General features: G+C 50.3%; 7 protein-coding genes across 7 annotated transcripts; 4 read left to right on the top strand and 3 right to left on the bottom strand.

Moving 5' to 3' along the window:
* Window positions 1-68: 68 nt before the first annotated feature.
* Window positions 69-383, top strand: M438DRAFT_347879 (uncharacterized protein). Its single transcript, XM_029906009.1, has one exon. It carries the CDS (start codon window positions 78-80, stop codon window positions 318-320), a length of 243 nt encoding a protein of 80 aa, XP_029757988.1. The 5' UTR covers window positions 69-77; the 3' UTR covers window positions 321-383.
* A 625-nt stretch (window positions 384-1,008) lies between these two features.
* Window positions 1,009-2,558, top strand: M438DRAFT_347878 (uncharacterized protein). Its single transcript, XM_029906008.1, has one exon. The coding sequence runs from the start codon at window positions 1,464-1,466 to the stop codon at window positions 2,244-2,246; it is 783 nt and encodes a 260-aa protein (XP_029757987.1). The 5' UTR covers window positions 1,009-1,463; the 3' UTR covers window positions 2,247-2,558.
* On the bottom strand, window positions 2,219-4,311 carry M438DRAFT_347876 (Dehydroquinate synthase-like protein). Its single transcript, XM_029906007.1, has one exon. It carries the CDS (start codon window positions 3,965-3,967, stop codon window positions 2,624-2,626), a length of 1,344 nt encoding a protein of 447 aa, XP_029757986.1. The 5' UTR covers window positions 3,968-4,311; the 3' UTR covers window positions 2,219-2,623.
* Window positions 4,312-5,210: 899 nt separating this feature from the next.
* On the top strand, window positions 5,211-6,321 carry M438DRAFT_347875 (uncharacterized protein). The gene has a single exon (XM_029906006.1). The coding sequence runs from the start codon at window positions 5,427-5,429 to the stop codon at window positions 5,997-5,999; it is 573 nt and encodes a 190-aa protein (XP_029757985.1). The 5' UTR covers window positions 5,211-5,426; the 3' UTR covers window positions 6,000-6,321.
* Window positions 6,322-6,493: 172 nt separating this feature from the next.
* Window positions 6,494-10,198, bottom strand: M438DRAFT_323999 (lon protease-like protein). The gene is made up of 2 exons (XM_029903038.1): window positions 6,966-10,198; window positions 6,494-6,900 (listed from the first exon to the last, which is right to left on the bottom strand). Exons 1-2 carry the CDS (start codon window positions 10,065-10,067, stop codon window positions 6,724-6,726), a joined length of 3,279 nt encoding a protein of 1,092 aa, XP_029757984.1. The 5' UTR covers window positions 10,068-10,198; the 3' UTR covers window positions 6,494-6,723.
* A 2,943-nt stretch (window positions 10,199-13,141) lies between these two features.
* Window positions 13,142-14,914, top strand: M438DRAFT_357732 (uncharacterized protein; the record flags this gene model as incomplete). The annotated part of the gene is made up of 1 exon (XM_029907195.1): window positions 13,142-14,914. The coding sequence occupies one exon, from the start codon at window positions 13,142-13,144 to the stop codon at window positions 14,912-14,914; it is 1,773 nt and encodes a 590-aa protein (XP_029757983.1).
* A 245-nt stretch (window positions 14,915-15,159) lies between these two features.
* M438DRAFT_70515 (uncharacterized protein) lies at window positions 15,160-16,022 on the bottom strand. The gene is made up of 2 exons (XM_029910274.1): window positions 15,449-16,022; window positions 15,160-15,397 (listed from the first exon to the last, which is right to left on the bottom strand). The coding sequence occupies exon 1, from the start codon at window positions 15,940-15,942 to the stop codon at window positions 15,457-15,459; it is 486 nt and encodes a 161-aa protein (XP_029757982.1). The 5' UTR covers window positions 15,943-16,022; the 3' UTR covers window positions 15,160-15,397; window positions 15,449-15,456.

The following is a 16,022-nucleotide window of genomic DNA, read 5'->3' as shown; positions in this document are numbered from 1 at the left end:
CGAGCAGCAAGCGCGATATACAAGAACTCTACGTAAATCAGAGAGGGAAAGAAGACAAGTAAAACCTACAGGCAAGCATGGGCGGTATCGATTTTTCTACAACGAGCATCAGTCCGCACAACAAGTGTTTTGCAGATGGGGTTTTTATGATAACTATAGGAGAGTCCACCTGCTACAACCTTATAACACGGAAGTGTCTTGCTTCCTCTTCGGTTCTCTTTGGCTCCTGTTCGATTTACTTCATCTGTCTCGTCTTCGACGGCGCGACGCATCCCGGGTTTCGGCTCGAAAGATGGCTACGGTCGTCACATGCTCCTTGATCCCTAGCGTCAAGTCCTTCTTTTGAGCGCGGATTTCGGTCGTGATTTTTCGTTCAAATTTTAACAGGACAAAGAAGAGAATCTTGGAGGGAGTGAGGTTGGAACTTGAAATGCTCGGCGTGGAGGCCCTCGTATCGGTGTCATCGCCAGATGTGCGGTCTTCGTAGTTCTGGCGCATCAGTGTGACTGATGCTTGCTGCTTGCGCAAGATTTGTGCAAGACTCGGCCATGTTGGGCCTAGCTTGGAGTCAGACTCCGACCTGACAAGCTGGAATGCAACAAAGGCAACACGTTGAGATTCATCACTTTTCGCAGGGTATACATCGCTGTTCGGTTCCAACAGCATCCAAGATACTCGACTCCTCGAGTTAACAATCATGTTTATGGCCAAAAAGCGGAAGAAACACCCGGCCGATCTTATCTCATTGATTAGACAGCTTTTAATAACACTCTTTTAGTGGTAAACCCTTTCGAAAAACTACGACAATAACACGATTAGTCGCCGATATTTATAATCACGCGACGCTAAAAAAGACGCTATACCCTAACCTGTAGTTCCATACGGCACGTGAGTTGTTAATCGCTCGTCGACTCTCAAGTCGGAAACGTGTCGTCAACGTCCACAGATCAACCACCACCGTCGCGGACGCGTTCGCATCACATTCACAGCTTCATCCTTCGTCGCCTACGTTGACCCTGATATACCGTAAGTCTTATCAAATCTTGACCACTTCCCATACTGCACGAAAAGACGCGTCTGAGCTACGAGGCTCCGACCTGGAAGCCTTCCTTCAACCTCGAGCCCGAGGACGATGTGTCTTTGTAGAAGCTGCTATCGCAAATCTCCACCAGATAAATTCATGACGGCTAAGCATCTTGATGTTATCACGCGAGCGACGTGCTGGACGTGGCTCCTACTAATTTGCTTGTTGATGTCGTGATTCAGATGAACACCTTCCTACCCTGCTGATGACCCCCCAATTTCACTTGACCAACCTTGTAGCTCACCATTGGCTAACATTACATTCTCATCAGACAGAGGGACAAACAAAACCAGCTTCCCAAACCAACTCGAACATCTGTGTCTAAATTCCATCGGCAATCACAATCATCAACACCAAGTAGGCTACAAGTCGCGCAACCATGCCTCGACCAGAAGGCTACGCATCCATGCAATTCGACCAAGTCGAAAGCACAGGAAAACAAGTCATAGTCGAATGCCGCCACTGCAAAAACAAACGACTCGCCCGCAGTGTCGCCAGCAGAAAAGTGAAGCATCTCCAACAATGCACAGAATTCCATCGCTATTTAGCTGAACTTGTTGCTATAAATAATGAAGAACTGAATGATGTGCCTGAAGAACTGCTGCATGGACCGCAAAGAAGAACGCAGAGTTCAGGTGCGAGTTATGGAGGAGGAGGTGTGAGTGGGTATACGGCTCAACAGACACCGCTGCGAAGACCACAATTCGATGTTTCGCTGCCGACATTACTGGATGGACTGGGCAGTGGAAGAAGAGACCCAAATTCCGAACCTCTAGACGACATACACGAATGGAACCGCACCGATCTAGAAACAGACACACCCATGAACGAAGCCTCAAATTCCGAACCCGCCACCACAACCACTGCACCCCAACGCCCCCTCCCTCGCTTTCAACCCCATGCCGACTCCGTCCCCGAACGCGCCGTAGCATTCGCCCACCGCGCCGCCCAACGCCGCAAAGAAAAACTAGACAACGTACTGACCAGAGCGATTTTTGAAGGCAGTTTACCCTTTAATATTCAAGATGCGGCTAAACATCCTGCCATGGCGGAGTTTTTCAGATTGGTGGATTATGTGCCGCCGAATAGGCATAGGATTGCTGATGATGTTTATGATCATACGCATGACAGGGGGGATGAGATTATTGCTTATGCTTCGTGATTGGAAGGTGAAGGATGGGGGAAGGAGGGAGGTGGTAGGGGTATGATGAAGGTTATTGCGTTGCTTTGGTGGTTGCAGGTTGCGTTTCTGAAGGGTGGCATGGGAGTGTCAATATCGTAGATGGTACGAAAAGGGATGTTGATGATGGATTAGCTCGTCAGTAAGCAAATATGCCGTAGCCAGCACATGAACACAAAACATACAAAATAGCGATACCAACGCATCGGACGGAAGCAGAGCCACCGAGTCCCAGACCGGCACAGATTCTTGACTCCGTGCTCGCAGCGAATAAGCGGAAAGAAAAGTGCGACGAAAAGCCTTGTATATTTCATGTGCATCAACTACAATTTCATCTTCAAGCGATGAGGCTCATCAAGTCACCAAAGCCCCTTGACAAGCTTCATAACACTATCATAGACCTCTCCACTCTCCGCCCTCGTAGCAGTCTTCGTAATCGTATGTGCCTCTGACTCGTCAACTTTATATTCCGTCAACGAACTCTTCAACCCCAAGCTGTCCACAAGTTTCAAAATCGCATCGCCGACTGCAGTGCCATCTGTCTTGTCATCTCCAGAAGCAGTAACGCCGACAAAAGGACAAAGACGGGAGATCTGAGAGGCAGCGGAGGGATCGGTGGAAGCTTTCAACTTGACCACGTGGCCTAGAGTCATGCAGGATGTTATGCCGTGGGGGATACTGTAGGGGGAGCCTAGAGCGTAGCCGAGGGTGTGGCTGAGTCCTAATCCGCCTTTTACATTCAAGCCCAAGAAACCCAAAGATGCGTAAGATGCCAATTGGAGTTTTGTGATCACATCTTCATCTTTGGGGCTGGACTTGTATTTTGGCAAATAGGTGAAGAGATCGTGGGCGGCGATGAGGGTTAATTGGCGACAAGGGACTTCCGTACTGGTGGGGTGGTATAGCAATTCTACTGCGTGGTCTAGGGCGCGCAAACCAGTGCTCATCCATAGCTTTTCGGGTGTTTCGAGGGCGAATTTGGAGTCGTAGAGGATGGCGTGGGGTGCACATTCTGGATGCGCGACTCCGGTCTTTTGCCCATTTGTCTCTGTGTATCCGGCGTTGAAGGTACATTCCGCTGCTGACAAAGTAGTAGGGATGGCGATGTGGTGTAGGAAGCGTCCACTCTTTTCGTTTAGACGGTAGGAAATCGCTTTTGCGCTGTCGATGGGGGAGCCGCCGCCAATACTGATGATGGTGTCGATGGAATCGTCGTTGCGGACGGCATCGGTTGCTTTGTCCAGTTCAGCTACGGGAGCATGTTGTTTGATGTTTGAGAAAGTGCCGGCGTGGCGAGACGAGCCGAGCAGGGATTCGACGGATTTGATCAGGGAGGTCTTGTTGGCGAGGGAGGATCCGGTGATGATGAAGGCTTTGGACTTTTCATTGGGGAGACATTCGAGAAGGTGCTTGGAAACACAGTCGGAGCCGTAGAAGAGTTGTTGGAGGTGGGTGGGCTTCCAGAGGCCGGAGAGTGGGGATTGCGAAGATTCGGTCATCTTGGACTTGTGTCTGATTTGCTGCAAGGACTTGAGGTATGTTGATTTCGAAGAGATAGGAGAGAGCGGTGAAGATGTGGTTATCGTTCTCGTCGTGGAAGTCGTCGGCAGTGGACCCCGCCATGAGGAATGACGCAATGATGAGCTCCGACGACATCCTCGGATAAGCTGTGAATGGAGAGCGTTTCGTGATAGGGAGGACATGATGGACGCCTGGTAGTATATACCCGCTTGCTATACCTTTGTCGAAATCCTTACCTGTTTGACAGAAGCTCAATGCATGGAAATGCTTGGTTCGATAGCCATCTTGCTTCTCGGCGGGGAACCGCCGTGACTGTGGGACCGTCGATCCCGAACAAAGCTGTCTTGTGCAACATGGTTATGTTTCCAGGCATTCCAGCCATCTTGACGCCGTATCGTGTCAGCGTAGTACTTTTTCCAAATGGTATCCAGAGATGGCGGCTTTGACTCAATGCCACCACTACCACCCTCGTGTAAGAATAGTGCACACCGCTCTCCCTCGCTCGGCAGTGTCTTTCTTTGTGCATTGCATACATGCCACGCCGGGATTAACGGGACAGCATGAGAAACGTGAGCAAAGTCAAGACATGCTCATGACCTATAACCGCTGCCGGCTATCGTCAAGAGTGACGTTTCTGCCGCGACCCGTCAACGTCGTTGCGGAGGACTATGAGACAAGAGGCGTCCTGAACAACCAACGGTATGTGAACGGTCTTGGGAACAGCGATCTGTATTTCGCATACCGCCAATCGCATGCATTGCACAAAATCCAAGAGGAGAGAAAACAAGAGATCAGAAGAATGCTACCGTGACCTACTGAACACAAGCCATCTTGTCGAGGTTTCGTGTTTGGTGGCACAAGACTATTGGAAAAGAGAAAAGAGAGTATTTTTAGTCAGAGTCGCGCGAAAAATCTAAGGCCCACCTTGCGCGTAGAACTGCAAGCAGTGCACGCGACTGCCACGGACGGACCACCTTCTCACCATGCGACGCGAGAAACATCAACCTGCATCCATGGTCCAGGAAAGACCGTTGAGCAAAGTCAATTGCCCTTTCTGTTTCAAATTGTGAGAGGCCTCCGTCGTACAGAGCGACAGGCAGGCAAAAAGAAGTGGCTGTGTGTTGATCGCAGGCTGAGATGAGAGCAAAAGTGGTCGCTTGCTTAGGACCAAACAAGTGGTTGTGATATGCATGCATGTCGCGTAGGATGGGCAGGGTCCCGAGTCGCGCATTGGGTGGAGACTCAGCCCCTGTTTTGTGCATCTCACTGGGCTTGATGGCGACTGGCGAAGCCCATCTGGGTGCTTGGTCAGGGCATGATTTGGCGTGGGGTGGTGGATGAGACCGGAAACTTTTACCCTCAGATGCTCTTCCACTGCTACCGAGAATAGCAATGACGTGCAGTTAGTTCCCGTCTGCCGTGCCTACCTTATGCAACCTCATGGATTTATAAAGATGACCATGCCCGCCTTCCCATTTCCTTGATCTCATCAAACGCGACTTTTTATCATACAACAACAACACCTTGTCCAGCCTGAGCTTCGATCAAGTCAATCCCACATCGACTCACATATATAACCCGACCAACAAAAGACCTTCTTCCCTGGACGCGTCAAATAAAAGCTTCAAACACAACATCAAGATGCTCTTCTCCACCATGCTCGCCTCGGTCGCTCTGCCCATTCTCGCAGCAGCCACACCAATCGACCTCGAGCGTCGCGCCGGCGGTCCAGCAATCGTGCCCCTCGCCGCAAACTGCACCCTCATGAACCCCCTCCCCCACGCCTCCCAACACCCCGGCAACGGCACAATCTCCGGCTACGTCCCTTCCTCCTCCTTTTCCGCCTCAAAAGTCTACTCCTGGTATATCCCCCAACCCGACTTCCTCACCCGCGAAGCCCGCTGGTCCAACTGCATCGAACAGTGCAATGGCTACTCTGGCTGCGTGTCGGCGTATATGGCGTACAATGCGCCCTTGCCCAAGGGATGGTTGGGTCTGCCCGGTGGTGAATTGGAGGTTGGCTGTTTCATGTACAACCGCACCTTGACGCCTTTGGATTTCGTGGCTGCGACTGAGGGACAGTATGTCAACGCTACTGCTGGTAACGTTTACTGTCCCAAGACTGCTTCCGCTTCTGCTACTGCTTCTTCCAACGCAAGTGCTGCAAAGTCGACTGGCACTACCAAGAAGAAGCCCGTGAAGGTCGTCGCTTAATTGCGGCGCTACGCTTCTCGACGCGTCTTGGTCTCATGAGACACGCGACTGTCCCTTTGACCCTTTTTCGTATCTCTCACTGAGCGATTTCTTATCTGCTTCTCTAGCATGGTCTTCTCACAAGACATCATTCTTGCATCTGAATTTTGGATTGGTCGGGCAAGGATTGGGAAAATGGGACAAGAAGGGCTCTTTCAACGACAATGCATAATGCATAATGACTAATGGTTTTCTTTTTCTGGAGGGACACAGATGATGGCGTTATTCTTTTGCTTCGAATAGAACCAATTCAATGACGAATTGAAAACATTTTCATATCTCATTTTATCTTCTTATCATCTTGTCTATGTCTTTTCTGACCATTTTGTGACTTTATCTTCAGACTCGCAAAGAAATTGGTTGCAGTGGTAGATTCGCTCCCCGAGATGGTGGAGACTATCACTCTATGCTGATGTGCTTTACATAAGGGACTGATGGGAAGAACGAGGAGAAGCAAAAAAAAGAAGAGAGGATTTTTATACACTTGGAAAAAAGTAACAACCAGAATAAATGAATCGCTAGAAAATAAACAACAAACGCCAAAAAAAAACATGCTCTTATGATCTACAAAATAGCAGAGAGAGAGAAAGAGAGCAATCTACTCTATACAAAAGCCCACCACCAAAGACAAAGAGAGGAAGAAAAGGGAAGGATGCTCAACAAAGGGGGAGAAAGTAAGCAGTTCCTAATCGGAATCATACTCCTTGTCTTTATCTTCCTTGTCCTTTTTCTCCTTCTTGTCCTTTTTCAATTGTTGTTTCCAAAGTCCATTCGCTTGCTTTGCGTCGACGCCGGGGAAGACGAGGTCGAAGACTTCGTTGTACCAAGCTACTGGTTTGCCTTCGATGCCTTCTTTGATGTTCTGCGGAATACATTAGTTACTTGTGGTGTGATGGGGGAAAATGGTAGGGGTGAGCAAAAACATACCTCGGGCAACTCCAACCAGTCACTAAGATTGTCCTTGGGGAAAATGACCATCTTGGCTCCGGCGCGTCTGGCCGCTACTGTCTTTTCTCTGAGTCCACCGATACGCAAGACTTTTCCGGTAACAGTCAATTCACCAGTCATGGCAACAGTTTGCGCCAATGGCTGTTTGAGTGCAAGAGAGATCAACGAGCAAGCCATGGTAATACCAGCAGAGGGTCCGTCCTTCTGCACGGCTCCCTCAGGACAATGCATATGCACTCTAGCATGTTCGAAGAATTTGTTGTCGGGGAAGCGTTGTGCGAGGAAGCCCTTGGCGAATGAGTAGGCAATGGATGTTGATTCTTTCATGACGGCCTTCAAGTTTCCGGTGCGTTCGAGGGAGGGGCGGGAGGAGTAAGAGAGGGCGGACTCGAGGATGGTTTCCACGTATAGGGCGGCACCACCCATGGATGTCCAGGCGAGACCCATGGCGACACCGGGAGGAGTGGTTTCATAGAGGCGGTCGGCGGTGAAAACGGGAGGGCCGACGTAATCCTTAAGGTTGTCCTTTGTGACGCGAACATTCACTGATGAAGGTACTGACAGTGCAACACGTGGTGTCTCTGTGGTCTCCTTCTCGATATCTGTAGGTGTTTCCTTGGTGTCGGAAGTATCCTTTGCGGCTTCCTGCTGTGCCTCCTTGCCTTCGGATGTGAGAGCCTTCTCCTCGGGGAAAGCGTCCTCGCCGAGATCCTGAATGATCTTGAGAGCGGACTTGCGGTAGACCTTCTCGATCTGCTTCTTCAGGTTGCGGACACCAGACTCACGGCAGTATTTGTTGATGAGTTCGGCGATGGCTTCCTTCTCGATTTCAATGTCGACGTCCTTGAGACCGGAAAGGTCCTTGGCGGCGGGTGAGAGGTAGCGCTCGGCGATAGCCATCTTCTCGTCAGCGACATAGCCTGACAGCTCGATCATCTCCATACGGTCGAGGAGAGGGCGGGGGATGGTGTCTGTCATGTTTGCTGTGCAGACGAAGAGGACCTTACTGAGATCGACGGGAACGTCCATGTAGTGGTCGAGGAAAGAGTTGTTTTGTTCGGGGTCGAGAAGTTCAAGAAGGGCTGATGACGGATCACCTTGATGACCACGGCCAATCTTGTCGACCTCATCAATCAGAATAAGAGGGTTCTCGGTTTGACACTTCTTCAAAGCTTGAATGATACGACCGGGCAGGGCGCCAACGTAAGTTCTGCGGTGACCCTTGATTTCGGCGACATCAGTCAAACCACCAACACTGAAGCGGTAGTATTGTCTGTTCAATGCGCGAGCAATCGACTTTCCAATACTGGTCTTTCCTACACCAGGAGGACCGACCATACACAAGATCTTGCCCTCGACGGTACCGCGAAGCTTTCCAACAGCGATGAATTCAAGAATGCGATCCTTGACATCCTTCAAGCCGTGGTGATCCTCGTCCAAAATCTTCATTGCATTCTTGATGCCGAAAGTCTCAGCACTGCGCTTGCCCCACGGAATCTGGGTCAGCCAGTCTAGGTAGTTTCTTGTGACATTGAACTCGGAAGCAGCAGGCTCGAGATGGGCAAGCTTGTTGATTTCCTCGTCAAAGACCTTCTTGACAGGGTCGGGCATGGCCAACTTGGTAGCCTTCTCTCTGAAGTTTTCGAGCAGTTTATCCTTGCCGTCACTCTCCATACCAAGCTCGCGCTTGATACCCTTCATTTGCTCCATGAGCCAGTATTCACGCTGACGCTTCTGAATCTTGCTCTCAACATCCTTGCTAATTTTGCTGCTGAGCTGGGCGTTCATGTATTCTCTCTTGATAATTTCGAGAGCCTTGCTGAGTCTCTCCTTAATGTCCAGGCTGGAAAGAACTGCTTGGGCCTCCTCCATACCCTCGCCACCAGACACGGCCGCAGCAAAATCAGCGAGTTTGGCGGGTTCGTCAGCGATGTTTGCGGCGGACTGCGACATGGCAAAAGCGGAAACGTGGTCGCGGAAGAGCTGGTTGACACTTCCAATCTCCTTGCAAGTGTTGACAATCTCGGAGATCAAAGCGCGGATGGTAGGGTCGCGCTTGTCGAAGGGCTCGTCGGCGAGGTTGTCAACCTTGACCAGACTGACTTGCCATGTCTTGAGGAAGTCGGTGGGCTCGTACTGTGCGACCTGCTTCTTCTCTCCAGGAGTCTCGACGTGAGACTCTTCGAAGCTGGCAGTCACGTCACCCTTGGATTCGACGTCGGTTTCAGGCTTCTCAGCAGCTTCGATTGTGGCTGTGGCGACAGCAGGGGTGTCCTCGACCACAGCGTCACCCTTCTCGCCCTTTTTAGGAGGCATCAAACTGGTGAGCTTGATTCTGCGGTGAGGATACAAGACTGCCTGAAGGGCCTTCTCATCACCGTGACCAGCGGGGAAGGCTCCGGTGATCTGGCAAAAAGTACCAACATCGTAGACTTCGCTAGGGTCGGTGATAACATCTGTGTTGGACTCGGGATCCTTCAGCAAGAAGGCACCAACATAGCTCTGACCACGCTTGAGCAGCTCTTGCACGGCGGCAATGACATTGGGGTCGCGGATGGTGATGGCCTTGTAGAAGCCAGGGAACAGCGGCCGTTGAGCGATTGGGATGGCGAGGACTTGCGGGTAGACATCAGGCACCGAAGGCTTGACAAGACCCTTCTCGCCGCCCTTGCGCTTGCGACCACCGCCGCCACTTCCGCTCTCGCCGCCTGCTGCTGTTGCGGATTCGCCTCCGAGGGAAGAGGCTCCTGCTGAAGAAGCTCCAATGGGTGTGGGTTCCTTTGGAGCCGAGTCTTCCTTGACAGGGTCTAGCGAGTCCTTGCGGTCCTTCTTGTCTTTGTCTTCCTGCTCTTGTGCCTCCTCTTCTGGATCAACCTTCTTGGGCGAATCGTCTTTCCTGCGGGCAGGAGTGGTACTAAGCGAACGCGATGCGGCGAGGGATGAGTGGCGAAGAGACAGCGGTGTCAAGGGAATGCGACGGGGGGCAGTCGAGTAGTTGCAAGCAGTGGCGACATGGTATCGCGATGTGGCGTACAGTCGCTGCGACGATTGCAGCGCTGCTCTGCATTGCCGGTTGAACATGGTGTTGGTGGTGGATGTGAGAAGCAGAAAGGACAGGCTGGCAGATGCGCCAGAGTTTCTTGGGCGGTTGTGTTATCAAAAGTCTTGTCGTCAGCTAACTACGCCTTCGATGGTTCAATGCTCCTCGTGTATTACAGCTTCAATCTAATCGCCGCATCTCTTCCATGACGTTCTGAAGCTTGTCTAAGCATCGACATAATGCACTAAGCCGATACCGGGGTTGACCCGACATGTCCGTGTTAACTCCATCGTCTTGTTCCTGCGTCGACTTCCCTTCTTGACATCAAGCCCGTCAAGCTTCGTCCTTGACTCCTTGAAGATAGAGCATATACTGCATCGACCACTGGCTCCATATGCATCTCCCCGTTTGCCGAATTTCGTTACTCTTATGGCTGTACCAATGCATGATATTTCTCGAGCTGAGGTTGTGTCTCCATATAATCTTGTTGAATCGCCCATCTCTGGAGACGATGTGACTAGAGCTAAAGCATCGTGCAGCTCTGCAGGTCTGAGTAGTCGAAGGATGGTCCTGTAGAACTGGTGAAAGCGAAGGTGTAGGTGAAGGACTTTTCACAGCTTCGAGTGAATCTTGAACCAGTCAATAGTTTTCTCAGTTCCTTGACTCCTGTCTTCCCTGTCAGCTCTTGACTTGCTCACATATTCTGTTTCATCAACACAACCCTCCTTTCCAACATCAAAGTCACATCAATCTGACACCTTTCTGCATCAACATCATCATGGCCGACGAAGGCGATGCGCTGCCAGTCCCTGGAGTGCCGTTCTACAACATGCCGGTCGAGATACAGTCACAGATCGGCAAACTTCTCGACAACAAGACTCTTTACAATGCAATTCGCGTTAACAAAGAATGGTTCGATCGTCTGATTGATCTGCTGTGGCACACAACGTCAATCGAAAAGCTACAAAGTGGCTCCAAAACTTACACCTCCACCAATCGACGCCAGATCTATGCACGCAGAATTCGTGTTCGAACTCTCAAATCCTCCGACCATACCGCTGGTCTGCTTCACGGTGTCACGTTCCAAGTCATCAAACGCCTTGAGATTCAAGCTACATGGGTTCACCTCGCCCATGAAATGCTGATCCCGTTCTTGCACCCTACTCTGCAACACCTGACGTTGAACGGATCATTTTATCTCACCGCGACCCTGTTGGCATCATTCCGCAACTGTACCAAACTCCACACTATTTCTTTCAGCGGCGAAGTAACAACAAGCGATAACGACTGTCTCTTGAAGTTTCTTGGAAAGCATAAACCGTTACGCTCTCTCACATTTGGAGGCTGGCTTCGGGGTGCAAGTGGGCACGACATCACACTCAGTGTGGCGGAAGTGCTCCTGAGACGTGGTGATCTCGTGCACCTGTCATTGCGCAGACCATTGATCGAGTACCTCGGCGAGACACATACCGACATCGACCCACAGTCAATGGTACCGCTGCCCACTAACACGCAGCTCCAGTCTTTATCCATCAATGGAGAGGGCCCGGTAGTTGCAGTGTTTCTCTCCGTCGTCGCTGCCTCACTGCAGCATCTGACACTCTCGCTCGATTTCCCAAGTGAGAAGATCTTCGATCAGGTCTCTGTTCTTACGACCTTAGTCCATCTTTCTTTGAACTGGAACCAAACTACCAAGCCGATGACCTCAGACCATTTTGACGCTCTTTGTGCCTTGGAAAACCTCAAATACTTGTGTCTTGGCTGGAGATCCGAACATAGAGCCACTCTTGGATGGCTGACCGACGACAAGCTCGCTGACTGGATCTCACATTTCGCCGGCCTGCACACTTTACAGTTGGACTGGGAGGAGTGCAGTCTCACAGAGGCTTCTATTGTCGCCATTTCTCGCAGCTGCCCTGACCTCATCACCTGTAACCTGGGATGGAAGCACAATCTGGATGAGTGGAAGAGTTTGACAGAATTTGCACCTCTCTTTCCCAAGCTGAAGGCGCTCCAGCTCGGCAAGGTTGAACATATTTCCTTCGCTGCGCCCCTTGTGAGGTATTTTGTGAAGTCCATGCAACTGATTGACGTGGTGTTCTAACAGCTCAGCAGAGATCTATATCCAGCCATCATCCCCACAGTCTGCGATCTGATTCCAAGGCTTCGAATGCTCCAAGTCGGTGTAATGATGAACAGACTTCCACCCGACTTGGATGCTATCGACCATCCCACTCGCCATCTCAACCGTACCATCAGAGTGTTTCTAGCTGAGCGTCGTTCCATGCCGAGCACTGACGCCGGGATCGTACAGTAATTAGAGGAGGAAAGGGAAGGACCTACAAAGCCATATAGGCTTCAATCTGCAAAGACCAAAGAAATCTCCCAAGTGCACATGTCGAGAGGTAATCAGCACCAACAGGGATTCGAGAAAGGTCAAGCAGGATTGAAATTGAGCGGCATATAATCGGAGAGATCAGACACTCCTAGTGCACATTTTCCATACTCAGTCAAATTCCAGACTTCTTCCAATCATACTAATTGCCGTTGCATACCTTGTGCACAGCGATGCAGGGCATCCTATTCATTGTGGATTGTCTAAAAAGATGCGATTTGCTGCTTCCTATGATTTGCATCTTGATGCAGCAAACACAGCCAGCAGATACATTCTAGCAAAGTGTTTCACGGGAGACAGGAAGAAAAGGTAGTTGTTGTCTCTCTTCATCGTATATCACCATGAATTAAGCTGCTGCAATGCACCGCGTCAATCGAACTTGATGATGAGCCGCTGAGAGCCGACCTTTTCTTCTCGTCAACCAGTATCTCAGTGGAAAAGTCTGTGGCCAGGAAATAGTGCATTGCGGTCGTAGCTTCTTACTGTGTGTTGCGATCAAACAACAAAGTGAAGCTGCTCCTTCCACTTCCACTTAATTTCGAACTTCACGCATCCACCGTCACTCAACACGCGCGTCATTTGGGTGCCTTCCTCGTTCGTTCAAATCCGACCCTAACACCTCCTTGTTCCAACCCTCAACTCTCTCTCAACACAGAACATCGTACACATACTATTCATCTCTCATCAAAGCACTTTGTCCTTCACAACATCATCAGCGTCATGGACGAAGAAGTCAACCGTGATAAGGCGCCTCGTGCGGAACATCCAGATTCATCATCGCCGCCCTCACTTGTGCTTGACGGCAACATCACCGACGTCGTAGAGCCTACCACCTCAGTTTCCGTCAACAAGGATCTCGCTATGACTGATGCTGAGGATGCCCAAATTGCCCAGCATATGTCTACCATTTCACCCGCCGCTTTGGATGTTGCTGGTAACAATCTTGACAAGAAGTCAGAGCAAGCACCATTCGAGAAGCTACCTAATGAGCTCCGCCATATCATCATTGGCTACATCGGGATTAACAAGTCACTTTACAACGCTGTTCGCGTCAACAAAGCATGGTTCGACTCGCTCATCGATCACCTCTGGTACAAGCCTGGATGGGGGGCGCTGTTGCGTCCTGTTGAGGGAAGACGTCAATTCTATGCCGACAAGATTCGTATCTTCGAGCTGAATGGATATGGACCTGCCGGATTCCAGAACCGACAGCCAGTATACTGGATCCAAGTCTTTCCAGCTGTGCGATTGCCAAACCTCCAGAAGCTTGTATACGACGGTCCGTCTGATCCCCTTGACGAAATTATGTGTTCTCTTCTGGAACCTACCCTGGTATCAGTCGAGTTCCGGTCCTCATTTGACGTCTCTCCATCGGTTCTCGAAGCCCTTCAAAACTGCCCTCGACTAAGACACCTTGTCTTCCAAGACAGCGTGGTCGTCTTCGATCTCGATCCGTTCATCGATTTCATTACGAATCACTCTTGCATGACCTCAATCAAGTTTGGCGGAGGAATTTACACTACCGATCCTGAGGTTGACCATAGTAACAAGATTTACGCACATCTATTTCGACTCAGCCGATTCTCAAGCCTCAGTCTCGGAAAGGAAATTGATCAAACCGATGCGGAAGAGATCATGAACATGGTCGGACGCCCCCTCGTACCCAACAACAGTCTGACGTCTCTAAGCATTCACGGACATACACTGGCAGTGAAACTGTTTCTCTCTACCGCTACGAGAGCCCTTCGATCTCTGAACATCACCTTGTTGGAGGAATATTCGGGCAACGTCTGCGATCAACTATCTCAATTCACCAATCTGGCGGAGCTCCGCCTGCGCATGTGTTCCTCCCAGACACTGCCACAAAGCGAGTTTGATGCTCTTACCCACTTGTCGAAGTTGGAAGTGTTAGGAATCTCCAGCCGTTACAGTGGCGACGTATCAGCCTCTACGGATTGGTTGACTAACGAGCACTTCAATCAATGGGTCATGAACTTTCCTCACCTGCATGATCTCACTCTAGTGTGGGATAACGAACACCTTACCGAGTCCGCGATGCTTGCCGTTGCTAGCCATTGCAGGAAACTGGAGCGGTGTACACTAGGCTGGAAACAAGATCTGGACGCGTGGAAATCTTGTACAAGCGGCACCGTTTTGTTTCCACACCTAAACCATCTCGGACTTAGAGATCTTGAAGACCTTCCTAACATGAATGAAGAACACTGGGTAGCACAAGCTCTGCCATATCTGGAGCTTTTATTCGAGCTTGCTCCTCGTTTGGAACGTCTTGAGCTTCTGAAGAAAGACGATGACTATTGCAAAACCACACGCGCGATTCAAACCGCCATCAAGGAGATTGGCGGAAAACATTGTTATGAGGACAGTTCGTTTTACTGGAAGTTCAGCAAGGAGATGGTCGAGAAGTACAAGGACGAGAAGGACAAGGACGAGAAGCACAGGGACGAGAATCACAAGGACGATGAGCATTCGTAAGAGCTGTAATGCCGCGCAAGCGGCGATCCCAGGCTCTAAATCACAAGCTATAATTTATATCATGACATCCCTTCCTCCCCGTGTGCTAAAATCTGTCACGTCTAGCTAGGCATTCTCCACGGCCACGCCTGTGGCCGTTTTGAACTATAGAAATGCACAATATCTTCAACATTGGTCTGGTCGTCCAAAGAGAGATGCTAACTGTTGCGCTCTCTGCAGAGACTACTCCTGAAATTGCTGCAATCGTGCATTTCCACAGCTATACGCGTGACAGAGTTTAGCACATGGGGAGGTTACCGCGATATCGACTTTAGTGAGAGCGAAGAAGCTTGATCGCCCTCGTCCACCAACTACACCAGCCGAATGATGCCATTCAAATACCGAGATCAGAAATCGATACTCCAGGGCGAAGTGCTGCTGTCCTGAAGCCAGAATGATACCCTGCAGCTCTTCACAGGAGCGCCAAAACATCTGCCCAACACTCTGTATTCACCATATTAGACGCGTCAATATGATCGACTAGGGATTCAATACCTGCAACCTCACAAACATCGCGTGTTTGCTTCAAATTTATGATCCGTTACTTTTCCTCCGCGGTGGCCGAACGCCGGGTTTTCATCATCTTGTTGATATCGCCAAGCGATGTTCAGATTCCAGGGATCGATGCGAATGTTTTCCAACTTTGACATTGTATTGGAAAGATCAGAGATCAGGATCTCGAGGTGTGGGATTACAAGCTCATCGCAATACGTAAAGTGCAATACCTCTAGCTGACGAGGAAGAAACTTATCAGGTGCTCGGCTTGTAGCGAGATCGAGCAGGGCTTGTGTGGTGACTCGTAAGGTACGCAGTGAGTCGTAATCACTGAACGACTTGAAGGGTTTGGGTAAGACACCATCTGATAGGAACGGATTACCATCGAATGGTGATCCTCCACGAGGTCGCACGAACGCCGTGGGGAAAGAGTAGACTCCTTGGTCGGAGTTAAGGTCGACATACTCGAGACTGTGTCGGTGTGGGTGCAACATATCTGTCTCAGACTCTCAGCGTGCCATGGCCAATAATACGGCTCGCTAGCACCGTATTCAAAAACTCGGATATTGCTGTA

The sequence above is a fragment of the Aureobasidium pullulans genome, assembly GCF_000721785.1.
Source record: "Aureobasidium pullulans EXF-150 unplaced genomic scaffold scaffold_17, whole genome shotgun sequence".
NCBI lineage: Eukaryota > Fungi > Ascomycota > Dothideomycetes > Dothideales > Saccotheciaceae > Aureobasidium > Aureobasidium pullulans.
This window is presented reverse-complemented; position numbering and strand designations above follow the sequence as displayed.